At 51.5% G+C, this 26040-nt stretch overlaps 10 protein-coding genes across 10 annotated transcripts; 5 read left to right on the forward strand and 5 right to left on the reverse strand.

The window, feature by feature from the left end:
- Positions 1–342: 342 nt before the first annotated feature.
- Positions 343–2149, reverse strand: NCS54_00213500 (Zn(2)-C6 fungal-type domain-containing protein; the record flags this gene model as incomplete). Its single annotated transcript, XM_053147740.1, has 2 exons — positions 1991–2149; positions 343–1941 (listed from the first exon to the last, which is right to left on the reverse strand). Exons 1-2 carry the CDS (start codon positions 2117–2119, stop codon positions 343–345), a joined length of 1728 nt encoding a protein of 575 aa, XP_053003715.1. The 5' UTR covers positions 2120–2149.
- Positions 2150–2975: 826 nt separating this feature from the next.
- NCS54_00213600 (FAD-binding PCMH-type domain-containing protein) lies at positions 2976–4538 on the reverse strand (the record flags this gene model as incomplete). The annotated part of the gene is made up of 1 exon (XM_053147741.1): positions 2976–4538. The coding sequence occupies one exon, from the start codon at positions 4536–4538 to the stop codon at positions 2976–2978; it is 1563 nt and encodes a 520-aa protein (XP_053003716.1).
- Positions 4539–5768: 1230 nt separating this feature from the next.
- On the forward strand, positions 5769–6992 carry NCS54_00213700 (Hypothetical protein; the record flags this gene model as incomplete). The annotated part of the gene is made up of 1 exon (XM_053147742.1): positions 5769–6992. The coding sequence occupies one exon, from the start codon at positions 5769–5771 to the stop codon at positions 6990–6992; it is 1224 nt and encodes a 407-aa protein (XP_053003717.1).
- Positions 6993–7246: 254 nt separating this feature from the next.
- NCS54_00213800 (Hypothetical protein) lies at positions 7247–10593 on the reverse strand (the record flags this gene model as incomplete). The annotated part of the gene is made up of 4 exons (XM_053147743.1): positions 7247–10119; positions 10177–10293; positions 10345–10457; positions 10517–10593. 4 exons carry the CDS (start codon positions 10591–10593, stop codon positions 7247–7249), a joined length of 3180 nt encoding a protein of 1059 aa, XP_053003718.1.
- Positions 10594–13225: 2632 nt separating this feature from the next.
- On the forward strand, positions 13226–14958 carry NCS54_00213900 (Hypothetical protein; the record flags this gene model as incomplete). Its single annotated transcript, XM_053147744.1, has 3 exons — positions 13226–13941; positions 13991–14174; positions 14236–14958. 3 exons carry the CDS (start codon positions 13226–13228, stop codon positions 14956–14958), a joined length of 1623 nt encoding a protein of 540 aa, XP_053003719.1.
- Positions 14959–15852: 894 nt separating this feature from the next.
- On the forward strand, positions 15853–16924 carry NCS54_00214000 (Hypothetical protein; the record flags this gene model as incomplete). The annotated part of the gene is made up of 2 exons (XM_053147745.1): positions 15853–15934; positions 15990–16924. 2 exons carry the CDS (start codon positions 15853–15855, stop codon positions 16922–16924), a joined length of 1017 nt encoding a protein of 338 aa, XP_053003720.1.
- Positions 16925–17131: 207 nt separating this feature from the next.
- Positions 17132–19502, reverse strand: NCS54_00214100 (Zn(2)-C6 fungal-type domain-containing protein; the record flags this gene model as incomplete). Its single annotated transcript, XM_053147746.1, has 4 exons — positions 17132–17687; positions 17745–17974; positions 18025–19159; positions 19372–19502. 4 exons carry the CDS (start codon positions 19500–19502, stop codon positions 17132–17134), a joined length of 2052 nt encoding a protein of 683 aa, XP_053003721.1.
- Positions 19503–19938: 436 nt separating this feature from the next.
- NCS54_00214200 (Hypothetical protein) lies at positions 19939–21164 on the forward strand (the record flags this gene model as incomplete). The annotated part of the gene is made up of 2 exons (XM_053147747.1): positions 19939–20430; positions 20490–21164. 2 exons carry the CDS (start codon positions 19939–19941, stop codon positions 21162–21164), a joined length of 1167 nt encoding a protein of 388 aa, XP_053003722.1.
- A 1123-nt stretch (positions 21165–22287) lies between these two features.
- Positions 22288–23790, forward strand: NCS54_00214300 (MFS domain-containing protein; the record flags this gene model as incomplete). Its single annotated transcript, XM_053147748.1, has 1 exon — positions 22288–23790. One exon carries the CDS (start codon positions 22288–22290, stop codon positions 23788–23790), a length of 1503 nt encoding a protein of 500 aa, XP_053003723.1.
- Positions 23791–23965: 175 nt separating this feature from the next.
- NCS54_00214400 (C2H2-type domain-containing protein) lies at positions 23966–25077 on the reverse strand (the record flags this gene model as incomplete). The annotated part of the gene is made up of 3 exons (XM_053147749.1): positions 23966–24485; positions 24538–24880; positions 24936–25077. 3 exons carry the CDS (start codon positions 25075–25077, stop codon positions 23966–23968), a joined length of 1005 nt encoding a protein of 334 aa, XP_053003724.1.
- Between the last annotated feature and the right edge of the window lie 963 nt (positions 25078–26040).

The following is a 26040-nucleotide window of genomic DNA, read 5'->3' on the forward strand; positions in this document are numbered from 1 at the left end:
TCGACGTCAGCTTACTCGATCGTCAATGCTTTTATGCCTTAAATATTTGATAATTCCGCTCTGGCATGCCCGAGAAGAAATTCTCAGCCTCTATGGGTTTGGAATGTGGGCGTAATCTAATCGGGAGGATGAAACTTTTATCGTGGATTGGAGTTGTGTACCTAGATATACCTAGGCAAGTACTACTTGAAGAGGGATAGAGTTTCTGTGTTAAGCATGTGCTTTCATTAAGTCTATAAGTTGATCATCTAATGGGGTATTCATCTATCTTTCTTCCTCTCAACTATTAAGATAAAACTCTGAAAAGGGGTAAGCGTGAAGGGGCATGTCGAGACCCTGACCTTACACATGTTTCCGTATCTCCGTTGCAATGTTGTACATACTCTTGGGCCACCAATCCTCCTTCTTTTCTTGAAATTGACCAAGCCAATCTTGATTGCCCATGCAAGACATGACTCGGCCCAGCTCCCAAGCTCCGATGCCGCCAATCCACCAGACTCCATCAAGCAGCATCACAAGAACGAGCCAGTGGGCAAAGATGTCTATAGCGAGTTGAGACACGCTATTGGTTTCTTGCATCCCAAGACTAGGATCAAGGCAAGGTTCGATCTGACCGTTGGGGACCAGATCAAGACTTGTCTGAACGAGGCTGAGATATTCTGCCGGAACTCGGTTCAAGAACCACATGATGGTTCTTCTCCATGGCTTGGAAGGAGAGGAATAAGTCACACGGCTGAGATACTTCCTCAACCATGGAGAAACTCCAGATACCTGACCGAATGGAGGAGATTCCGGCAGAGAATAGGGTGACGTTTCCGAGTTGGGGTGAAACACCTCGTTCATGATGTCACTGAGGACATCCAGAGACATCAAGCAGGCATGGATGTCGTTACTCCACGATTCGGTCTGCTGTGGAAGATTTCCGTCTCCGTTGAGCATATCTTCCCAAGACGCCATGTCTGCAATAGGTTCGATCATGTGTGCTCTGGCACGCAGCTTTTCGAGGGCATTTCCGGAAGTAGCTGCTATTATGGGAAGAAGTAGATCTCTTGTTTGCCTGCTGGGTCCGTCCTCGGCCAAGGCTGTCTCGGTGGCGAAGGACTGGTGTGCGAAACTGGGTGCTGATAGACCCTCGGCCGAGCTCTGTGAAGGCTCAGCGCTCTGTTTTGAGCTGGGGAGTCCGGTATATGCCGAATGCGCTGCTCGGATGAGGGACATCCATTGCCATTCAGTAGAGCCCGAGTCAGAACATGAGTCATCATCTTGGGCAGAGAACTGAGCAAGCCGTATACGGACACAACGGCTGGCCGAGGCATAGAGCACCATCAATGGTGCATTTGCCACGATGTGATCGTAATGGTCGGCATACGGAATGTCGGCTTGTGTCTGGCGTAGTGACTCCCTGTGGTGCTCATCCGCAAGAGTCAGAAGCTTTTGGAGCTGATCTTGGTCGGGCTGCCGTGTACCGGACTGCACAATCATGTCGTTACACTTGCATACAGCTGCGAGTGCGAGTATTGAGCTCATTACAGGTTTGCTGCGGAAGGCGAGGTTGGGGAAGCCAACTTGTAACGCGTACAGATCCTGGCTGTCGAAGGCGAGGGAGCGGGCCGTGTGGGAGAGGTAGTGGCTAAGTAGTTCGAGCTCTGTCGCGTTGAGATTACTTGATTGTTGCGCGTTGGCTTGTAGCAACTCAAAGTCCACATTAACGCTTGGAGGAGCTGGAGACAGACTTGGAGAAACGCTTGATGTCGAGCCCAATGTGACAGTTGAGTGTGCGTAGTTAGGGGTAGGAATAGTCAGGCTCTGAAGCCGGCTCCAGGCACTGCTAGCGGGCGACGGAGAGGAGTCCAAATTCCGCACCACTTTGGCAGGTTGGGCATATTCACAAGGGAGGTTTCGATCCACGCATCGCGAGCACTGCGGTCTGCGCTCATCACACTACCCCAATCAGCTCAACGCTCGAGATGCTACGGAGGATGTTCGTTACCTTTTTTCTGCCCTGTTTACATCTCACGCAGCCGTGTCGCGACTTTGTGTGACTTCGTCGAGACCTGACGCTAGAGGCAGAGCCCCTTTCCGAGGCCGTGTGTGGCGAGAGCTGGTCAGATTTAGACATTGTACGGGGTACCTGGTGAGCTGTATCTGCTTCAACAGCGATAACACGACAAAAGAGAGGCAATTCAGCCTTTATATCACCTTAGCATTTGTCACAGCAAATGTTCTGGTGATGATGACCAGGGGTTGCTCGGACGACTCCGCCTCGACCTAAGCTCCGCCCCCCGAAAAGAATTTGGAATTTCGATGTGGATCCGCCATCTGACCATTCATATCGCCGGCTCAGCCACAAGGATTACGGATTGTGGTTCATTAGCGCTGGAGAGCATCAGATGAGATAACGTCATCATCGTGAGGCGGGCCGCATAAATAAGCTTATTTGAAAGCTGGAATTCCAAATAATTAAGAGAAGTCGGGTATTCGGCTTTTGGTGTGAGTCAGGAGGGTTCAGGAATCTTTGTTTGGGTTGTTTGGTTGGCTGACACTTTCATCAACGTTACCACTCAGAGTTGGCCAATGAGGTCCGCCCTTTGAATGGGTAGAAATCATTCTGTGTCAAACGTCGGAGGTAATTGTTCTTATCCCCATCTTGAGACTTGAGCACCCCGAAATTCTCTACTATTGTCGTTGATTGGTTCCCTTTTTCATTTAATATCACTGCTTCCTGTTGATACCGGGTATAGGTCTTTGGCACTGGTACCGCTCGTCAAGGAGTGGGATCGATGAGACGAACAAGATCTCTCGCACCGAACACTGAGATCACTTGGCCAACATCTAGAAATAATGGGCTTCACTTGTGAAAATTCCAGGGGGGTTGAGAGCGAACAATTTTTGAGATCAAGATTCGTACTTGGTTGGTAATAACTCAAAACTTTGCACTGTTTAGGTGACTCCTTGCTCGAGCTGTCTCCGCTACCCTACTTCAATGCCTCGACGCAGAATGGGTTCGCAGTAAAGGTTCCCTTGGGATCGAATGCCCCCCTAATCTTCTGCAGCTTCTTGTACGTGACCGGATCATAATAAAACTGCCAGACATCCTTCATATTCCAGTCCCCGTACGATCCCCAGAGAACACGTCTATCTTGCTCGCTAAAGTGCGTCTTCGCACCCTTGTCATTTACAGCCTGCCACTCCTCCGCTGCCTCTTTCGTACCCTGATAGAATACATCCCACGTGCCTGAATAGGTGGCATCCCTGAAGGAGTACGCCGTGCCATTGCCCGCATTCCTCTGGAACATTGAGTACTTGCCACCGTATACTTGTAGCTGAGATGAGACCCAAAGGCCGTTGTTCTTGTTCTTGATCACCTCGTTGATGCGACCAGAAAACCAATCCGCCCAGCCGGTCTTGGAGAGCGTGACCGACTTGGTGCTGTTGGTACGCTTGACGTAGGGGTAGGGAAACTCGCGCGGGCTCTTGAAGAGCCACATGGATGCGATGACAGACATTGGCGTGCCTTCGGGGGCCTCCTTACCAAACTTGAACTCGTGCGGGACCTTATTGATCTGGTTGAAGAGCTCAGGCGAGTACGGCTCTCCTCCGACATTGACCCACTGGGCGTAGACGACAATCAGTGCGTATTTGAACTTGAGCACATCGGCAATGTTGTCCTTGCCGTTGTGGATGTCGTCTGGCAGCCTCTTCTTGAGCTCATCTTCGGAACCCGGGAACAGATCCAGCAGATTGGCCTGTCTGCTGACAATGTTGACAGTGAAGTCGTAGCCACGGGGAAAGTTGGGGTCCTCTCCCTTCTTGACCAGGATGTCAAGGAGGGCCTTGAGCGTATCTTGACGATAGGTGAAGGCCATCCATAGACCCTTGGAGCCCCGATAGTTCTTGTCGTCTTGGACCTCGATCTTGAAGTGCGTCACGACACCTAGGTTGCCGGGGCTGCCACCGAGAAGGCCATAGAACAGGTCGGGATGACTGTCCTTGGTCACCTTGACCACGTCGCCATTGTAGTCAACAATGTCAAGCTCACGGACGTAATCCCCAAGAAGGCCAAAGGATCGTGCGAGCATTCCATAGCCCCCAGTTTGGACGTGTCCACCAAGGCAGACTGTGGAGCACTGCCCTGTGGGCATGAAGACGCCATTGTCCTCGAGAAAGTCGAAGAGCTCAGCCAGTGACCAGCTGACACTCGATCTGAGGTAGACTTTGTCGTTGGCCGTGTCTCGGAGCAAGTTGAGGTCAATGTTGGGGCGTCGGAAGGTAGGCTTCAGGTCCAACTGGATACCTTTGGGGTTGGTAGAGCATGCGCCACTGTACTGATGCCCACCAGTTCTGATGGCAATGGGTTGACCCTTCGCGGCAGCAGCCTTGACGACATATTGGATGTCTTCGATGCTTGCAGGCTGGAGGATCTCTCCAGGGTTCATGTCGCGCGACTGGCCGTAGGTAGAGGTGGCGTACAGGTCATTGGCACGATTGTAGGCAGCTGTGCCTGGAGCAAACTGGTTGCCTTGAAAAGTTGGTTCCATTTTGTTGATATTCAAGAGTAGCAGACGCGTTTGCAAGTATTGAAGTGCTGAAGAAGTTAAAGAACCAAGGCAATCGGTCTGAGCACAGTTCTTTATACTTGCCTACAGACCCCGATTGGGGGAAACAGTTGAACACGTGGGAGCTCGCGTCGTCTAACCGACCGTTCAATGCTTGCCGATAATCATGAGCAGTCAGTTCGTGACGCACACGGCACAGTCACATTCCAGGATTTTCAGCTCTCAGCCAAGTGCCGTCCACTGAGACATGAATACCGATATTTCCCCGCTTCTGTCAGTCTAGGTTCACCGGCACGGGCCGTGACAAGCGTAGCCTGGACATCAGTGGCCGGTGCTGTCTCGGTGTGGACGCGGACTTCGTCGCCGCTTCGGCTAGTCGTGGCAGCTCAGCTCTCCGCTTTGAGCCTGATGACTGGGTATGAAGACATCAGATGAGAAATTCTCTTATAGACAGCTAGCCACAGAAGTATAGCTACCCGGTTTTAGTATCAATTGTCTCGGGTCAAGGCACGGCTGATCGGCTGTCCTGAAGATGTAACGCTTTCAACAGAGATATGTGGCGTCGGTCTCGACGCGTATAGACCCATGAGGGCTTTTCTTAGGTAATTTGAGCATGGGTGTTAAAACGGCAGATGAGGAATTCTCCAATGTTCAACCAGCCACAAAAGTATAGCTATCTGACTTTAGTATAGATCGTCTGGGGTCTGAGTCAAAAAGCCTCCATGAGGCCAGGAGGCGGGGGTTTCCAAGCAACCCAGCGGAAACAACACAGTTGCTACAGAGGTATGGTTGATCAGCTCCACTAAAGATGTAACGTTCTCAGCTAAGATATGTGGCGTTGGTCTAGATGTTTATAGATCCATCAGGTGCTTTTCTAATCCGAGCATGGTTATTGGGTGTTGAGACGGCAGATGAAGAATTCTATGTATTCAGCTAGCCACAGAAGGATACCTATCCGGTTTCAGCGTAGATTTTTTAGAGTCAAGGCGGTATGTGACTGATTCGGCTGCGGTGAAGATGTAAAGCTTTTACCTCAGATATGTGACATGAGTCTGGACGCTCACAGACCCATGATGTGCCAGTTCATCACGACTTGCATGTGAATATAAGACCATTCATTGAATCTCGCTTTGTAGGATTAAATATCTTGACCACAACTATCAAAGTCTACCAGATCAGTCCAGCTGTCGTTCACTTCGCAGATCAAACATCATGGCTCCCAATAGCCAGCCGTCTCATGCTGGAATTCACCTTCCAAGCGGTTTTAAGTACGACGAAGTCAATTTTGATCCTGTTCCTCATCCTCCAAAGGACGAGCCTCCGCCTCCTCTGGGAATCTTGGCCAGCTTTACTGGCTCATTCACAGGACCTGGCTTCAACACCATTTTCCGACCAAATAGTGTCGCACCAACAACAACCACTTTCACCAACCCAGTGATCCCTGCACCTCCTGCACCTCCCAATGTTGCCGTCCTCGAGTTGAATCTGACTCAGGAGGAACTTACCTTCTCTGCACCTCTCGGCAAAGTTCCTAATCGTGGCCTCGAGCAGCAAAACGACATCTGCCTCAATGGTGTCTCCTACCTCCAGACTGTCAATGATGTGACCAACACGGTCACGGGCAGGGGTGATGGTCCTCCAACAGGCATCCACACCGAGACTGGCTTCTGGCTGAACGTGCCCCAGACCGACACCAACCCAAAGCTGGGAAACACTCTGGTCCGCCTAGGCTCGATCCCGCACGGAACCACCATCAATGCCCAGGGTCCTGCTCCGACTGTGGTACAGTCAGCGCCAGACATTGGCGCACGATCCATCACTCCCTTCGCCATCGGGAATCCGGGAGATCTCAAGCCCAAGGCTAGTCAGCAGGCCTCGGATGCGAACACAGCACGTCTGCCACAGGATCTCACCCCATTCATAGCCCAGGGCACCATCACACAAGGCATTCTCACCAACCCAGCGCAAATCCTCAACGACATCAACAGCCAACTCAACATCATAGAGACGAGCACTTTTGCAGTTACGACGGTGTCTACGTCGGCCGAGCCTGGAGGTGGCACGGCCAACATTGCCTTCCTGGTCGGACAGAACGCCGCCTTGGGTCCCAACGCCGATGCTGTGCAGATGGACTCTACGTTCTGGGTCGAGACAGTGCAGGCTGAGATCACCATTGAAAGCTACAAGCCGGGCAAGCCCCTCTTGCTGCAGCCCAACTTCAAGCCGGTCGAGGGCAAGGCTGCTCCTCCTTTGCCGACTTTTTCTGTCACGCCTCCAGGACCTGTGACGAGACCCAAAACCATGACTGTGACTTATACACAGATACAGTACGCGCAGATTGTTTTGCTCAACTTTCACGGGCTAACCTGGCCCCATCTGTCTTTGGCTACGCTGGTGCCAACTGCACCCATCGTGGTTCCATTTTCATCGTCCTGATATCTATTATGCTGGGAGTTGGAAGCTAAGCGTAATTATCAATCGGGTTATCTATGGGTTACTGGTAGAAATGGATGCAGGTAGCACACGAACAATCTAGACTGCAGCTTATTCTTGACTGCTAATCGCGTCTCATGGTTCTAAATTCGTTTAGCACTCTTTATTCATCCTGTTCCGGTATCCGAAAGTGTATCTGATCGCTGTCAACTCCGAGAAGTGGTGCTAATAGGCTGATTTCGCATCCCACTAACACATTAATTAGACCCTCTACCCTGATTTTCATCCATCATCTTCCCCTCCTTCCACTGTTTCAGTACCTGTGCAACTGCATCATGTCCCTTCTCCTCAGCCAACTCAATAGCCCCCTCATATCCCCTCCAGCGGCCCTCGCAACTGCGAACCCCTGCTCCCGCCTCTAGCAAAAACTGCACCATGTCCAATCTCCCTCCTTCAGCAGCAGCTTCCAACGCCGTCCTGCCATCCCAAACCGCTCCTTGTGCATTAACGTCTGCTCCCAGAGCTAGCAACCTCTTGACCATATCCATGTGCCCCTTTCCAGCCGCAATCTGCAGCGCCGTGGCACCAGAGTCCTTCCCTGGCGGTGTGTTAATGTTTGCGCCCACTTTGAGGAGTAGGTCCACCATTTTGTCGTCAGCATTCTCGACAGCGGCTTGAAGGGCGGTACGTGGAAAGATTGGGTCCGACCAGTCATTGTCGGCAACTGGTCCCTCCGACGCTGGAGCGTTGGCATCAGCGCCGAGGAATAGTAGAAATCTCGCGATGTCGAGTCTTCTGTGTCGAACAGCGGCTTGAAGAGGCGTGTCGAGGTCGCTTCTGGCGCGCTCGAACCTGTCAACCCGTGATAGCCGATTCGTCAGATCAACGATGGCCCCAACTGGCTGTCTGCGGATGGCCACGATTAGACATAGCCTGTCCGGTTTGAAGCCGGCTTCCAGCAGTTGTTGTGCAGCTTTCCAGTCACCGCCGTGGATGGCAGGTACGAGAACGGAGCACCGAGCCATCTCTGGATCGCGCCAGAACTGCTTCTCATATGCCCAGGACATAATCCGAGGGTGCCCTTTTACCAGATGAAGCCAGTCTCCGTCGGTTTTAACGGGGATGGTACAATACCCGCTGATCCTGAGCTTGAGGAGACGTTCAAGAACCCACCTCTGGCGGTGGAAAGTGGCATATCCCAAGGCTGTGGCCTCCATATCTCCTCCTACCATGTCGTCAGGCCTTCTTTGTAGGAGCATATCGAGGTAGCCACCGTTCCCTCTGTTGCTACCAATGCCGGAGCAAATAGCAGCGCATAGCGCACCTTGATCGTATGGAACATGGTGAGTTTCCATCAGCCATACCATTAGGTCCCAGTTTTGGCTCGAAGCAGCGGCCTCAAGAAGTGAGCACTCGGCATCATTCCCAACGACCGCACCGCCTCCATGTCTGATGAGCATCTCAACAACATCACGCCGACCGCTCTTCATGACGGAATGCAACCTACACCCGCGCAGACTTGCCCCCGCCTCGAGCAGGCAGCCAACTAGATTGACGTTCCCAAATTCGAGACAAGCCTGTAACGCGGACCGCCCAGCCAAGTCCAACTCGTCCACATCGGCGCCGCGGGACAATAGCTCGCGGAGCAGATCAATGTTATCGAAGCAGCAAGCCCTTGTAACGTCGCCACACTTGAGAGCGGCCCCAGCACCGATCAAAGCCAGGGCTGCACCTCCGTGTTTTGGCGTAGTATAACGCGATTCCTTGGCCTTGTTCCTAAACAACGCAAACTGTAGCGGCGTCTGGCAGGCATTCATCTCGCATAATGCGTCCGCACTAGCCCCGGATGCTTCAAAATGTGAGCCGAGAAGGCGTCGGTCTGCGCCTCCTGTATTGACCGCAATGGCGTTGATATCTGCTCCGTAAGCAATGAGAACTTTTGTTACCTTCTCGTCGCCCTCGGCTGCAGCAATGTGCAAGGCCGTGATGTTCGAGTCCGGCATGGCGAGGTCGACTTCGGCGCCAAGATCCAGTAGCATCTTGATCATCCGCGAGCTGCTGCCTTGGTAGCTACGCCATGTAGCGGCAATGAGAGCCGTGTGCCCATCAGGTGATCTCTCGTCGATGCACGCACCGGCCTCTACTAGGTCCATGAGCATGTCCCTTCGGTCTTCAGAGGCGGCTCTGATGAAGGCGTCTTGGATGAGGTCATGATGCCGTCCTTGGTCATACAGGGTCAGAAGGTATCTGAGAGTCTTCAAGCCGGGTCGATCTCTCTCGGAGCTCGCTAAGTCGTCCTCGTCCTCTTCGTCTCGTATATGGGCCATCCTCCAGTCCGCATCCACTGCGTTTGTAAGAGCCGAGTCGGGTGTCAACAAGTTATCGTTCCAATCCATCCGCATCATGTCCGCCCCAGCTTCGACCAATACTTGCACGGCTTCGGCTGTGGACTCTTTGCATGCCTTGAACAAGGGTGTTTCTGAGTCTTCCTCTGTGACAAGGCCAACGCCCGCCCCAAACCGGATCAGAAGACGTGCGAGATCCACGTCCCCTACGCGACAATCCATGCTGAGCTGAAGCGGCCGCGCGAGACACCCCATTGACCATGTATTGATGATATTGTCTGGGTCCGCCCCCGCCTCAAGGAGTGTCTCGCAGATGTCAAGTGTCTGGGTGTTGACGGCAGCTTCAAAGAGTGCCTCGATGAACGCCCTACCAGTCGGTTGATCGCGGCTCTTGGAGAACAAGTCTTTCCACACAGCTTGTGGCAGGCCTATATCTCGGAATATCTCAATGATCTTGGTATACTTGCCATTCTCTTCAACGAACTCGTCATCCTCATCTTCAACGAGACCATTGGAGAGCTGGTATGCGAAGAGTTGAAACTCCTGCATCTTTGCCTCGAGCGGATCGGCACTGATCAGTGCTTTGATTCGATCGGCATTTTGTCCATTAAACTGCTCTGGCATAATACTATTGGCCTTGCACACTGCACGGTTAAAGCCGGCCTTTGTTGTGAGCGAGTACTTCGGTGAGATGATGGCCAGCCTCATCCTCGACATCGTCTCCCTGCTGGTGGCATTAGGTCCGAGGTTCAACTCCTTGGAGAGCATGGCTCGCAATGCGATGTCTGCGGGTTTATTGTCAATGAATTTGACTGCTAACAGGATCTTCAAGGGTGGCTTACTGTTGAAGTAACGATCTTGAAATTGGAACCAAGGCAGGCTCGACGGCCAGGGGATCCGGGGCGGTGGGATATCAGTGACCTCAAGATCACTGAACTGAACGTGGAGAGGGCTTGAAACTATTCAATGTCAATGACAGACGGAGACCCTTGGACGCGGGATCGACCTGCCGCTCGAGATCTCGACAAGACTGTTCTCGTCGTTGCTTGCAGTATCTTGCGGTTCAGCCACGCCGACTACTGTCCATGCTTGATATAGCTCGTCATTATGTTGGCACCGGTCGCTGTGGCATTATCAATGATGATTATGGATGCAATGAGGGGTGTCAAGTTGCGTACGTACCTGCATTCCGTTACCTGTTCCGATGTAATGTTGATGACTTCCACGTCGTCGGCTAGAGTCGAATTGGTATCGTCCATACTTGTGTTTGAACCGTGAGTAGCCTATGATTTGAGGAATAAGCACCATTAATCGATGTTATTGAGAGATGTGTTTCTCAGCCTCGGCCCCAGCCGCAGTTAGGTTGACGCAGGCGATGGGCGACCGCGGCGTAATATTACGCCGACCACCTGTTGACCCTATCGTTGAGTCCGTGATAGAAATGATAGCGCCATGTAGGCAACCAAGTCGTGCTGGGTTTTCTTCATGCTTAAGAACACAGGAGTGTTTGAACTCGTAGCGCAGAAATAACATAGTAATAACCCAACTCGAGCTGATAGCAATTTTTGACTACACCCATAACAAAACTAGCCGCGAGACTCGAAATGCCTCTGCTGCATCTCGGTTCCACCATGTTGACAACTTCCGTGACGAACACACCATTTAATGCGGGGACTGATCTTCCCATGACACCTGGACTGGAATAGTAAGAGATATGACACTCGAAGGAAGCATGGTTAGCAAGGTTGGCATGCAAGCACGCCCTAGAACGCTGGGATGGTTCGAGTTCAATGCCGTCAATAAGGGAGAAGATGATTGAATACATCAAAGTGTGACTAAGGACTGTGACTCTGAAACGTGCTAGTTCATGTCGCCGTGGCGTGGCTGATCAAGTGGCGGGCTGACGACTTCTTTTGAGCAAGGCGGCTCTGGGCATTGTACGCCACAAGGTGAGGTGTTGAACTTGCATCTGGATCAGTCTCCACATGCCACCCAGATAATCAATCACGAAAGAATCATTGATTTTTTTTGAGAACCTGATCGCCTTGATCGCCGATGATGAGCCCGTGGCTTGATTTTGAATTGTGATGGAATGAATAAAGTGAGGTATTGAAGTAATAAGCTCGTATATCACCGAGGAAGAAACCCACGATCATTTCGAGAACCATTACGAGAATGAATCTCACTAGTATTCTACCTATTTTTAAAGATATTTGCAAACGGATTCTTATAGTAGATTTCAGAAGACCCAGTTCATCCTCACAGACAAGCAAGTTCAGTGACGTGAACATGATTTTGTGCATCTTTTTGCTGGTATCGCAGCCCTCATCTCATGGCTGATCAGAGTCGTCTCCATGTCTCAGGTGGTCAATGAGACCAGAGTAATGCGTAGTGTAGTCGAGACCATGGTCGAGGAAACCGGATAGAGGCAAACTGTGAATCTGCAGCTAACTGTGCCGAGCCCCGCAGGCACATAGTTGACTTTAGGCTCGGATCACTATTACATAACGTTAATTCAGTGGAAGGTAGATAGTACCTAGCTTACTCGCAATGACAAGCAGAAAAAAAAAAGATCACCAGTAACCATACCATAGCAGCTTGGCTGATCAACATTGCGACATTGGTCGTGAGACATGGCTGGATAATGAGGCTGGCTGAAGGACGTACCGTACCTTCAGCTAGCCCCATGTCTCCTTTTATGGATCGATATATCTAGGCCATACATGAGAGCATTTTTAGTCCAATTCGTACAAGCGCCATGGCAGCCTTTCTCGGCATGAGATAGTAAGAATTCGACTGCACTATTGGATAGGCCAACTATTCCACCTAATCCTTCTCTCTCCTTGCCACAACTATTGGCGTCGTCAAAGCCTAGAACAGCTTGCCATCCTGGCCTAGGCCGTAGGAACCCCTCCCAAGCCAGTATGCTACCCCTCGCGTCCTCACCGGTCGGCACTGACGACTTCCCCGCCCGCATGTCTCAGCGAGGATGTCTCGGCCGATCAAGACATGCTAATCCTGACTGGGTCCAGAATCAGCCCTGTCTCTGCAGGTTGAGTTTATGCAATAGCGGGCGGACGCTTCGGTCCGCTGGGATCTGTAAGCGCCAGACTAGAACGATCTACCTATTAAAAGATAGAAATTATATCAATTGAAGGCTAAAGAAATATAAGCTTAGAGCTTATTTTATATACACACATAAGATATCTCGATCTAAGTAGATTTAATAAATCATAGTTTGATCTTCACACTATCATGCTCGGCGCTAGGAGAAGCCACCAGAACGGCTGAAGAGATGGCAGAAACTAGCACTGCCGGTGAATGAACCGTCAGCCGAATATTGTCGGGCCTCGTCGACCAGAGCAGCTGAGGGGGCTTGGTCTGAGCCAGCTGGGAAAAGAATCTTGGTCTTTTGATTGGCGTGGCCGGCCAGAGCGGCTAGCCAGAGTTGTAGCCGAGCCAAACCCCCTGCAACACGCTGAATATCTTCTCCTCAGTGGCTACAAGACTATGGTATGTATGTCTTATTTGGCAGCGCTGAGGATCGACTATTCGTCCTGTTTTGTCCTCGATCGCCAGACTAGCCACAACTGGCAGCCTTGCTTTTGGATGTTACCTGGCAAATACACGCAGAAAGTCGTCAAGATACATTCCAAACAGGACATGTAATGCTTGCAAACGATGTTGTTGTACCTTGTACACTAGAAAATCACCATCAGGCTACATATGAAATTCAAGCACTTGGATATCCGTCGTCAGATATAAAACCCCTCGTCAGCTCCTGAACAGAAATCCTTTTTCCACAGCAAACAACACCTCTTTCACATCTATTCATCCCTTACACAAAAACCACGCTTCTATCTTGTGCCCAAAGACACTTCCGCATCTACAATGTTCGTCTACCAAGGAAAGCTCGACTGGTACAGCTACGCCGAGAAGGAGACCTTCGTCATCGTCCTGCCCAACGGTCCTGTCCGTGTTGGCGATAGCGTCTACCTCTTCTCACAGTGGACGAAAGATGCCCAGGGCAACAAGAAGAGGAACTGGTTCGACACCATCGTTGTCGATTCCGTCACCCAGACCCAGGCCACCGATGTAACCTTCTACCTGAAGGGCGCTTGGTACAACTATACTGTTACAACTCAGGAAGGGTACAAATCCCTCAGTGTTGTCATGAGAAACCCCACAAACGGAGTCAGCGACCCCATGCCTCTCCAGCGCATCTGGGAGTCCGAGCAAGAGCTCACTGGTACGACCCGCATCTGGACCGGCAAGTTCAACTGGATGCACTTCGCCAAGGATGAGCCGGCCATCTTCATTGTTCCTGATGGCTTTGGAGAGGGAAAGCCTATCCTATCCCTCTGGCAGTACACTCAGGACTCGGCTGGAAAGCTCAAGGACCCATCCTTCCGCAATGAGGTCCAGAAGTCTGTGTCTGGCATCGGCACCGACGTCGTCAAGTTCTCCTACCACTCATACTACGATATCAGCTGCACCTGGGAGGCCAAGACTGATAAACTTGCTGTCCGTGTCAATGAGGGCAGCTACGGCGAGGATGTTGGCAGCATGATTCGCTCGGCCATCATTGAGCGTCAGGCCCACACCCAGTACGGTTTCCTCTGATTTGTATTTTCCATTACTGACACCATCGCGTAGCGACTTTGATCCCCCCGAGCCGACTCCGGGGAAGACTGAGGTTGAAGTCCGCTTGCCCCAGCCTCAGCCTTCGCTCCCTCGCATCCTTGGCCCTCTGCCTTTCCCCAAGGGTATCATTGAAACCTTGGCTCATACCGCTGCCTTTGTGGACCAAGCCGGCTACCTGGCCAAGTATGCTCAGGATGTATGTCACATACCCCCTTGGCTCGTGTTAAATGCTAGCAGCGTTCTAACAACGTATATAGCGCTTCGCCGCCTTGGATGCCGACTACCACGCCCTCCTTCAGCAGCTCAAGGCTGCACAGGCGGACATCGCCAATCTCAACAAAACGAAGGAGGATCTCACTCTTGATCGCGACGCCGCCAGAGCCAAGGCTAAGAAACTGGAGGAGGACCTCGCCGCGGCCCGGAAAGAGGCGGACGAGCTCCGTAAGAAGATCCAGGACCTTGAGAAGTACATCCACGATGAGAAGATCCAGGATGAGCAAGCCCGCAAGATACTGAAGGAGACCCAAGACAAGCTTACGGCTAGCCAAGCCGAAGTCACCGACCTCAAGCAGAAGCTGTCCAAAGCTCAGGGTGACATTGAAGCTCTCAACGCACGCATTGCCAAGCTTCTAGAGAAGGTGATTGAGCAACAGACCACCATCTCGCACCTTGACGCCGAGCTGGACGTGCAGAACAAGAAGAATGTGGAGTTGACCAAGGAGAATGGCCAACTCAAGTCGGCCAACAGCGAGCTTGAGGCTTCCAAGAATAAGACTCAGGGGCTGCTTGATCGGGCAAACAAGAGGATCCAGGAGCTGGAGCAGACGATCAAGGAACAGCAGGGAGACATCGGCAACCTGATCAAGGAGAAGGATGACGCACAGTCAAAGGTCTCGGGCGCACAGACGGCGCGCGCCAAGGCCGAGGCTGACCTGGAGGCGCTCAAGAAGAAGGCCTACGACGCCGGCATTGATTTCTGAAGCCAAGCGGCCCCACTGGTGCCGTCCTCTCCGACTGCGCCTACGGACTCACCAGAGTCGTGGCTCCAGGGAGTCTCAAGATACTGGTGGTGGCTTGCAATTGCTCTCGGTTTGGGGTCATGGGTGATTAGCAAGAGAAGAGCTTGAGCTGGGGTTGGCTAAGGTTGGCAATATAGTAGTGACAAGCTTCGTTTAATTAATTAATCTGTGCTGTCCATGGGCTTGTTTCACTTACCGTTGAGCAATGAGTGTGATGTGATAAAGAACTTATATTAAAAGACGTGATTGGCGACATTGGCAACCAAGTGTAAAGACATATACTTTGTGATATCTAACTTGGCCTTCCTTGCTTTCCATTCAATCACGGGAGGATATGCTATAAATGTTGTATTGTGTTCTCTGTTATAGTTGAAGTCCGACCCTTGGTGGGATAGCTGAGCCAGAAGACCGCTATAAATGTTGAGATAGAAGGGTAACTTAGGTAGGTCAAGAAGGTTCAGCACTGAATAAGGGAAACCATTGCATCTTCGGCTGCTTCACCCGAGTCCTCAGTGCTGGCAACGAGTGTGCTGATTGCCTTTGGAAAGCCGTCTCTTCCGTCCCGGCCGAAGCGACTGGGGCTGATATCAAGCTATTGCTTAGCCAAGACGTTTATTCTCGTGTTGGCCCACCTCAGCTGCGGTTAAAGAGAGCTATTGATGACAACTAACCAACCATGGGTGCTAATGCAGCGACTATTGAATCTCAAGACCCATTCTTTTTGATTGAGCACGACCAACGGCCGCGGCCCCTTTTAATGTGTCAAGCCATCAAAAGCTAATAAAAGACCATGGCGAGCTATTTTTCTTCTAGTTCAGCCATCGTTCGTATCATTCTTTCGTTAATTGCCCAACCATGCGTTCTGGTGTCCTTCTTTCTTTGGCTCTGGGCCTCTTCTCGGCCGAGTCACTTGCCTCGCCATGCAAGCCACAGTCGGGTGAGTAAGGAATGTTTCATGGCGCAGATTTGTCTTGCTAATTGAAGCTTTGTAGGGTCCTCTTCGGTCGTGACTGTGTCATCGGCGACTTCGACCTCGGTGACCTCCTCGGACCTGTCACTGTCATCCACAGTCACAGAAACATCTGCTGAGACCGAGTCCGAGACTTCCAAGGTGACAGAGTCGAGCGCAACTACTGAAGTTGCATCTTCGACCGAGTCTGTGACCTCCGAAACCGCCTCGACTACTGTATCTAATGCCGATTTTACCACGGTCTCTACCGAGTCCACAACCGCTGTGTCGTCAACCGAATCCGCCACGTCTGCCTCCGCGACCGAGTCCGTTTCTTCTGCATCAGTAACTGAGTTTGCGACTTTCGGATCCGTTACCCAGTCTACGACAGAGTCTGCAGAGTCCTCCACATCAGAGGCTGCTTCCACTTCCTCCAGCTCGGTGGACGCTTGCGCTACCCCTAACCCCAACCCGGCCTTCAAGGCAGTCGTCCAGGGCAGCGAGGGAAGCCAAGTAATGAAGACCAACGGTCAGCACGCCTCCAACATCATCCTCGACATAGCGTCCAACGACTACTCGCCCATGGGTTTCACCATTGAGCCCTGCACCAACTACCTGCGCCAAACCAACGGCAAATACGTTTGCGTCAACTACGGAACCTCAGATTATTTCCCACTAGCCTTGGTTAGCTGCCAGCTGCCGGCTATCAACTGGTTCAGGCCCTTGAGCTGTGAGCAACCCGTCGCTGGGCAGCCTCTGGTGTGTACCGCGCCGCGGGGCGAGTGTACTCCTGGATGCCACGAAACGGGGGGTACCCCTTTCAGCCAGTTCTATTCCAAGGCGTCTCCGGATCCATTCCAGCCCGCCACGTTTTTGTACTTTGGAAACTCTGTCGAGGAGGGCGTTCCGGGGACTTACACGGCTGTCGATTTTGTTGCCCAGCCCTATGATGCCGACCCTCCAGCTCCTACCGAGTGAACACCAATAGGGCGTGTGCCCCCGCATTCGAGATATAGAAGTATGCATGTTTGATTCCACGGGTTTTAAATAGACATAGATTAAAGCTGTTACCATAGATCAAACAGACCTTACTTTAATAGTCTTCTCCCGGTCGACATTAACGGAGTGAAGAATTGTGAGGCATCAAGGAAATGCGTTGATCCTGGAGAACAAGGGATACCCGAGCTATAGAATGGTCCCACTGGCGTAATACGTATCCCACGAGAACCAGTCAAAGGTGCTGTCAATGCTTCGCTTCATCCCGCGGGTCTCTTGATTTGGCGCCGCTCCTACAAACTCTCCTTCCATGTCAACATCTGCCGTGGACTGCATGGGAATATTTTGCGGCAGCCAGTGTAGAAATGCCTCAATGTCTACGTCGCCTAGAGTTGGAGCCTGTTGGTTGTCTTGAGTGTCGGCAAACGAGAAGCCCGCTTGCCCCTGGTCCGTTATAGTCCGGGGCTGCGGGGATGTCATGTCGTCCTGCAGGCCCTTGCTTGCCAAAGATCCGGATCCAATCTTGTTGAAGCGCTCTCTCGCAAGAGTTAAGAAGACTCCAGCCGTATACTCGAGTTTGGAAGTGATACAGGCAAGCACGCAAAGCTGTGTGCGCATCCGGGAAAAGTATGTTTTGGTTGTTGCTAGCAGCTCAAGGTCTTGGGGTACTGTTAAGGCCGACGGATCTCTCATGATGCTCCCGAATAAAACAAAGAACGGGGTAAATGGAAAGTATAGCAGTTCCCTTTATCAACAGGTTAGCTATTTTGTGGAGTAGCTGGGCATCGGTACAAGTGCTCACCAAACTGCTGGGTTGTAGACCTGATTCCAGTTGGAGACCATATTTGGAAGCAGGGATATCGCTTGTCTTGCATAGGCAATTCGTAACTCCTCATTCCCCGACCTGGAACCCTGAAGAATGATGCAGGCAGTCAAGTACCGGAATTGAACAGACAGAAGACCTAAGCTCATCTCACGACACTGGGTTGTGTTGTCAGTTCCTGTCTCAGAGTCCCGAGCCTGAGAAAGAAGCTGATAGATTGTTAGCCAATCGATCTCTTGTAGTCGTTATAAAAGCGTACCTCGTGCGTCTGCTGGTACCAGCTGTCTAGTAGACTATTTAGCATGTCTCTTTCTGAACTGGCCCCCTTCGGAACGAGGATGAATCCTATCAACTTGGAAAACTGGACAGTTTGTAGGAATAAGTACGCCCCGAATGCCGACGTTGCTGGCGGGGCTTGTGATTGATGGGCGTGAAACTGCTCAAGGTATTCAAAGTGTGGCAGCGGCACATTTTGAAACCATTCTGTAGGGAGGAACACTGGGCGTCCAAATGCCAACGAGCACGACTTGTCAGCCATGAATAACGCCCAGAACAGGCATAATCGGCGTTGCTGGCCCGGCGATGAGGCGTCGGAGTTGGTAACCGAGTGCAATCTGAGCACTTGAGCTTGTTGGCAAGCTTGTCCCGTTAGCATCCAAGACATGTTTGGCAGTGCAAAGTCTTCCCCATGAAGGGCCAACAAGATCAATGTCTGAATGTTGACCTCACTGGGTTCGAGGAAGATTTTCGCGTCGTCCAGTGCCAGACGCATGTTCTTTCTGAAAGCTGTGACGGCGCCGGCATGATCACCACTCCCACTCGTCAAAGCCAGGAGCATATAGTTGACATAGACTACCCATGCCTTGGCAGAAACAGTCTCTGGTTCAAACAAGACTTGACATAAGATCTCATCCGAGGGCGTGAGAAACATGAAATCTCCAAGCTCAGAGTGTTTCAAGAACTGGCCCATCAATGCATAACCTGTTTCTTTAGTTGGGATGTAAAACCTGCTGCCCGGAGCGGTTTCGTCGGCTGTCCCATGATGAAGCGAGACATTTGTGAGAGCATCAGAAAGGCCTTGAAGGCTTGATTGTGCCTGCTGGTGTTCGGGTGAAGGACCTGATTTATCTTGGAAGGACTGCAGTATTCTTGCCGCTTCATCTAGGGATGAGAAGGTGTGTATTTGTTCGGGCAGTCGTCGTTCAGTTTCGGGGGCAGAGGTTAGGTTACCGCTTTCGTTAGAGGCGGGTGCTGTTCTGCTGCCAGAGGCGACGAGTAGCTGATTTACAGAGTTGGTCAGAAGCTCCAAACTGTTCTCGATGCGCCGAAGTCTGACCTCGACTCCGATTGGTTCCGACACGGTCGTAGACTGAGACCAGCTCTCCTCACCGTCCCTTTGTGCCTGTCAATCTTGCCTCCAAGTTGGACACGGCAGCATCACCCACCTGGATTTCGGGGCCCGGCTCTTTACTGCCGTCGCTTGCTTCGAGTATATGCACTCTCCAGGCCATGGCTTACAGGCGGAGCACTTGGGGAGTTCTCTAGAGCATCTGACACAGTGAACAAGAGGCTCTATCCGCGACAAACAGAAGAACAGACAACGCACTTGATCTTCTTCTCGCGACAAAAGTCACACTGCTCCTCGTGATTAGGGATTAGGTACTCCAGTTCCTTGCATGGTACACTCACGGCGAATCGGGGCAAATCTGAGCCCGCAGAGGATATGTTGTCATTCATGTCTGTTCCGGGGGTCGTAAGTCGATGTGTTAAGAAGGAGAGAGTTTCCGGATTCCGGGGAGGGAGGTTCGGCTTGCTTATGGTCGATGCCACTGGTTAGCTTCGGAGTGGAGGTCGTCATCCTCCGGGGCTGACCACTCACGGCCGTTGGATCCGGAGCTTCCGCCGCGACAAACGGACTCTGGTATCCGGACTTGTCCAATCAGAGGTGGCAATTCGGACGTCTCGATCGCGACCTTGGGCTCAACCTCATTTGTTTAGACTGTTCCGGGTTTAGGATGATCTTGTGAGATTTTGCTTATGACGAATTGTCTGATCGTTTTCCAATATCGTGAAGCTATTAAATAGTGGCCTCGGTTTCTTCCAAAATTCATACAGTATCCAAACTTGTTCACAATCCCGTTCACCCTTTTTAACATACCACTTCGCTCTCATTATGGCACCTCAGATCGCGATTATCGGGGGTGGCCCCAGCGGCCTCACTCTTGCCCGCCTTCTGGAATGCAACAACATCGACTACGTTGCCTACGAACGCAATCTCTCTGAAAACTCGCCTCCCGGACAAGGTGGTTCCCTTGACATCCACGGAGCCACAGGACAGGAAGCTCTTAACCGTGGAGGGTTATCTGTCGAGTTCGAGAAGCTCGCTCGCCGTGATGCAACAGTGGCCCAGGTCGCTGATAAGACGGGTAAGCTGCTCGTCAAGTTCGGTGAGGGACGAGATGCGCCTGAGATCGACCGAGTTCAACTTCGCAAACTTCTGCTCGACTCGATTCCTCGGCATAAGATTCAATGGAACAAGGCCGTGAAACAGGTGGAAAGGGATGCCAAGGGAGATGTTGTCATTCACTTTGCTGATGGGACTAATGTAACCGGCTTCCGGTTGGTAGTTGGAGCTGACGGAGCCTGGAGCAAGGTCCGACACTTGGTAAGTTGCCCATCGCTCATTCTCAAGACATGGTTATAGGCCAAAGCTAACACCTGTAGGTTACGCCTGCAAAGCCCCAGTACTCTGGTAAGAGTTACATCGAAGGCAAGATTTCACCTGGAAACCCATTCTACGACCAAGTCGAAGCCAGAGTCGGCCACGGGAGCATGCTTGCTTTCGGCTCGAGGAAGCACTTGGCCGTTCAACAAATGAGCGATGGTTCCTATCGAATCTATCTCGGTCTTACAGCGGATGAGAATACCTTTGCTCACGGGAACCCCAACGTTGACCTTGTCGCTGACAACGGCGCCCTGGCCCGAGATTTATTCCTGTCTCAACCGCAATACTTTGCGAGCTGGGATGACGAGCTCAAGGGCATTATCGCCAATAGCGAGGGTGGCTTCCGCTACTGGCCGCTCTACCACATGGACCCTGACTCTTTGAACTGGGAGCACGCCCCTCAAGTCACTCTGATTGGCGACGCAGCCCACGTGTCAACTCCATTTGTCGGAGAGGGTGTCAACTGTGCCATGTACGACTCTCTGGTTCTTTTGGACAAGATTCTTGAGTTTGGGACTGGTGACGACTTGGAACGTGCCGTTTCTGAGTACGAAAAGGACATGTTTAAGCGTGGCAGAGACTTAATTGAGCGAAGTATGGGATCTGCGGAGCTCTTGTTTGCTGAAGATGCTCCGATGGGACTTGTTCAGATCATACAGGGCGGCTCTGAGTAGCGTGGTAGACTGATGGCATAGCTGATGGACGGGTATTTGAGCTCAATTTAGATTTCTCAGTAGATTAGACCATACCATCTTCAAGGTAGTTATAGAAACCCCAAATATTGACTTCTGATACTTTAGGAATCCACTTGACTTCGTTTCATCGTGATGTCAACATGGCTTTTTGCAGGTGAGGCTTCTGGAGACATCGAGGATGCCCTGTTACCTCTATCCACAGCCTAATTTTTGAGCCCCAACTTGAGCCAAACATAAGTTTAGAACGATCGCCCATCTATGGGGGTTGTGCTCGCTGGGAAGAGGCAGAATCCCCGTTTTCACGCTGGTCTCGAGGCATGGATGAGTTCTTGGGATGGCCTCTCCGACTTGGACTTTGCCCAGACGATTCAAAAGTTCCTTCCGGTTTACTTTTACGACCCTTCCTGTGCATCAAGGTCTCTGCTAGCTACGTTGAGAGAGGCCCCGTTGTGGAACTATCAGATGCTGCATGACAAATATCGGCGATCCAAGTGCCAGGAGGAACAGTTGCATCAGGTCACGGCAAGGACGTTGATAATCTTTAGTCAAGAAGATCCCATCTGCACCCCGACCCAGGGAATGGCGACGAAGCAAGTATCAAGGGTTCCAAGTTGGTGGTCTTTCAAAAATGTGGCCTTGGATGGAGAGGAAAGAAGAAACTCTGAATGAAATAACGCAGCTCTTTGAAGGGAAATAGAACTAGACGAAGAATGAATCCCAAGAGGTTCGGATGATTTCGCGGCTCGGTTCATTTACAGGTCGGCTTCGGTCAATTTCTCACCGACCTGGGCCCGGAATCTCATGAACGAAGTTGAAAGCCGAGATCCATTACAGTTGCATCAATAACCAAGACATAGGAGTGTAACCAATCAGGTTGTTCTTGGGCAGACGTCATATAAAAGCTTTCCCGGGAAGGTCCTCCATTTCGCCGAGTTGGAAAAGGATCAACTCGAGGATCGGCGAGTTGTACCATTGACCGAGCACAAGGGCGCAAACGACATGAAGTATGTAACAAAAAGTTCCCAGTTATAATTAATTAATTCCCTTGGTTTTTTCTATCCCAATAGTCGGAGCTACCCAATTGCAGAGCTCAGCCTTCACCATGGAGACTGTTACCCAGCCAGAAATGGTCGAAACGACTAGAAGAGGTGTACACATGGCTCCTCCGCCGACGGACACACACCAGATTATCAGGCGGATGAATGCTGCCTACGATTGGACTGGCCCTGACGACCCGGACAACCCTCGCAACTTTCCAGCCATTGTGCGCATCCTCAGCATCGCCAGTATCACTTCGCTTGCCTTTGCTAGCTGCTTCGCCGGTGCGATCTACGCCCCTGCCCAAGAGGCTGTCCAACAAGAATTCCATCAGAGTCGGCTTGTGGCCGTCCTCCCGCTGTCAATGTACAACCTTGGCATGGCTTGTGGACCAATCGTCGGGGCCCCTCTGTCAGAGACATATGGGCGGAAGACGGTGTTTGTGGCCACGACTCCAATCTTTCTTCTTTTCATGGTCGGGTCTGGGTTCTCCAAGAACGTGATCAGCTTAATTATCTGCCGTTTCTTTGCTGGCGTGTTCGCCGCGCCAAACATCAACAACGTCTCAGCTACCATCCTGGACTATTCCGAGCCTCGGTATCGCGGAGCCAGCCTTGGTATCTACTACTCTATCCCATCTCTCGGCTCGACTATTGCTCCTCTGATTGGTGGCTTCATTGTAAGACCCAAAGGCTGGCGTTGGACGCAGTGGGTGGCTATAATGGCCACCGTTGCTCTCTACATCCCGGTCCTCTTCACCAAAGAGACTTATAAAAAGGTTGTCCTCCGCCGTCGAGCTATCAGGATGGGCCTCGGAGATACTTCATCTCAGCAAACTTCGGTCGCGAGGACAATACGGCATTTCTTCACCGTTCTCATTTTAAGGCCTCTGCACATGTTGTTTACAGAACCCATCGTTACCCTCGTCAGCTTGTACAACGGCTTCATCTTTGGGCTGCTGTATACGTTTGTCACATCTGTTCCCTGGATTTTCCGACACTACTACGATTTTGACGAAACCAGCGAATCGCTTTCGTATCTTGGCGTTACGCTTGGGACTTTTATGGCCTGCGGCCCCTTTGTCCTGATCGACTTTTCATTCTACCAGAAACGCCTCACACGATGGCAAAGAGCCCACGACGACACTGAACCCCTCGATCCTAAGAACCGCCTGGTCCCTGCCATGGTGGGCAGTCTCCTCCTTCCAACCAGTCTTTTCATCGCCGGCTGGACAGCTCAATATCGCATTCACTGGTTCACCCCCATCTTCTTCCAAGGCATGTCCATGGTGGCCTCCCTGCTCATCTACGCGGGTGTGAATCTCTTCATGCTGGACTCTTACGGTCCTCTCTATGGCGCCTCGGCAAACGGTGCAATGATGCTCAGTAGGTACACTCTGGGCTTCGCATTCCCACTGTTCGCGTTGCGCATGTTTCAAGCACTAGGCGCGGGTTGGGCAACCACTGTATTAGCTTCCTGTACAATTCTGATGGCACCTATTCCTTGGTGCTTCTGGGTCTTTGGTGAGCAACTACGGAAGAGGAGCAAGTACGAAAGGAGCGCATAGATAAATACAAATTTCTCACTTTATTGCGCATCTCGTCAAATGAAAGGTCCCGGCAAAACAAACGATCACGAGTCCCCAAAATATTGGACAGGAATGCCGTGATTCAAATCTCTTATCAGTGCACTACTAGGCCACTAGCCCAATTGTCAATCTCTCGACTTCCCTCAGGGTACCCTCATGCGGCGCGTTCCTTTTCCGCGTTTCCGATCAATGTCTCATAGCTGGCCAGCACCCGTTGTGCCTCCTCGAACTGCTGTTGTGCCTCCTCAACCTCGCGTTTCTTCCTCACACACACCTCTTTTGCCTCTTTGTAGCGCTTTCTCAATTCCGCTTCCCAACTATTCGTAGGAGATTGTTGACTACTCGCATCGTTCGGGCCTTGTGTACTACAAGTGTCCTGCCCGGAATTGCGCGCTTGGCTGTCCTCTCTCATCTCGAGTCCGCTGTCCGGTTGGCTATCCATAGGCTCTAATGCCACTGTGGCAGCCCTTCTGGTCCGTGACTTGCAAGCCTTCAGGTGTCGCCGGAGCCCATCTGGCCGGGCAAAGCCTTTCCTCGAATGTTTGCATGGCTTGTGAGGACAGAGATGCTCCTCCACCCGGTTGTGCTGTGACCTTTGATGGCGTTCGAGAGCGTCGCGTCTTGAGAGGACCTTGTAGCACTGTGGGCATTGGAATCGGTTGGTAGTTTTGGACCTAGTCGGTCCAGTCAGTTGTTAGGTATCACGTCAAGGTCATGTTCACACACCCGGATGCAGTCGTTGCAATATTTTCGGTGATACCCACGGCAACCGGCTCGCTCCCTTGGCTTTGAGGCCGTTGCTGAACGCCGGGGGAAAGAGCGAGCTGTGATCCTGAACCCAGGTGGAGAGAATTCGTGGGACTTCGGGTTGGATCTACCGTTGTCATCGGGCTAAACCGGCGTGCTGAATCTGGTGGATAAGCCCCCGTATTATGATCCATAGTCATTGTCAGGGGATCACAGATTGTGTTGAGCTGATGAGGAGCCCACCATCCATCAGAAAACGAAGAGTCCTCAAGGAAGGGGAAGATCAGGTCGGCCTCGTCTGATGCTGAAAAAAGGAATTCCCCTAATAAGCCAACGATGAGTTAGAGTCAACGTGTGGTATTAGTTCAGGGACTCACCACCGAATTCTTCAGGTTGTGGCTGATGAAGATGAGACTGGGTCTCCAACTCACCAGCTCCAGGGGCACTTCCGGGAGAGGGATAAAACATCCAACAGACCCCCCAGAGCACAATCAATGCCGGCCAGATTGTCCACGGCATGGTTGTACATGGAGGTCGTATACGCCCAGGGAACACAGAGTAGAACCATAAACACGCTATGACGTAGACAGTCAATCGGAAGTAAGTGAACAGCAACTGCTCATAGATTCTCTCCAAGAGTATCTCGTTCTTCATAAGCCAAATTAATGGCTCGTCTTCAGCAGCTGTGGAGAAAGACGATGTTTCTCGCAAGTAGGCTATCATGGATTCGAGTTGGAGCATTCTTTCTGGGGTAGATTCTGGTTGGTGATTTTTACGCGTGCGAGCTCTTAGGGGACCTTTAGCAACAAGGTGGCGCTTCACCAAGTGGTGAAATACTCTGTCCCAAGCTGTTAAATCTAGTTTGGAACACGCGCTTCCTTGGTTGATGGTTGGGAAGTGTGTTCTGAGAGGGAAAGCAATCCACTGTGGCTGTTTTTCACTAGAAAGAAGTCCAGGGGCGATGGGCACTCCATCTTCGACAGGTCGTTCCGTGTAATGGCTGGAGTCCAGCAGAGAAGAACCGGCGGAAAGTGACATCGAATCGTCACACAAACACCGTGGCTGCCCCGGCGGAGTTGGTGGTTCGATCAGCGATTCCATTTCTGCTGTGGCCAAGATCGCTACGAAAAGTGAGTTGTCACGGTCATCAATAGAGTCGCAACGATCCACTCACTGGAAAACATGGAGTCGCTGGTCTGCTAGTTACCATGACTGTCGAAATTTTGACTTGAGATAGAAATGAATTTGAAATTAGTAGATTGAGGTCTGGGGCGAGTATTTAAATACCGGTGTAAGAAGGGGTGGAGGCGGGGTGGGTTTGAGGTGAAGGTGAGGTGGAATTGAGGTGGTGGCAGAGTACCACCTCAAAAGTGGAGGGTTGAAACTGCCTGGCAAACTTGGGCCCAAATTGTGTGCCTGAATACCTAGGTACTTGTTGATGGGCAGCATTATGCCCAATCAGCTGAGATGGCATTTTGATCC

Source organism: Fusarium falciforme, chromosome 2 (assembly GCF_026873545.1).
Source record: "Fusarium falciforme chromosome 2, complete sequence".
Classification (NCBI taxonomy): domain Eukaryota; kingdom Fungi; phylum Ascomycota; class Sordariomycetes; order Hypocreales; family Nectriaceae; genus Fusarium; species Fusarium falciforme.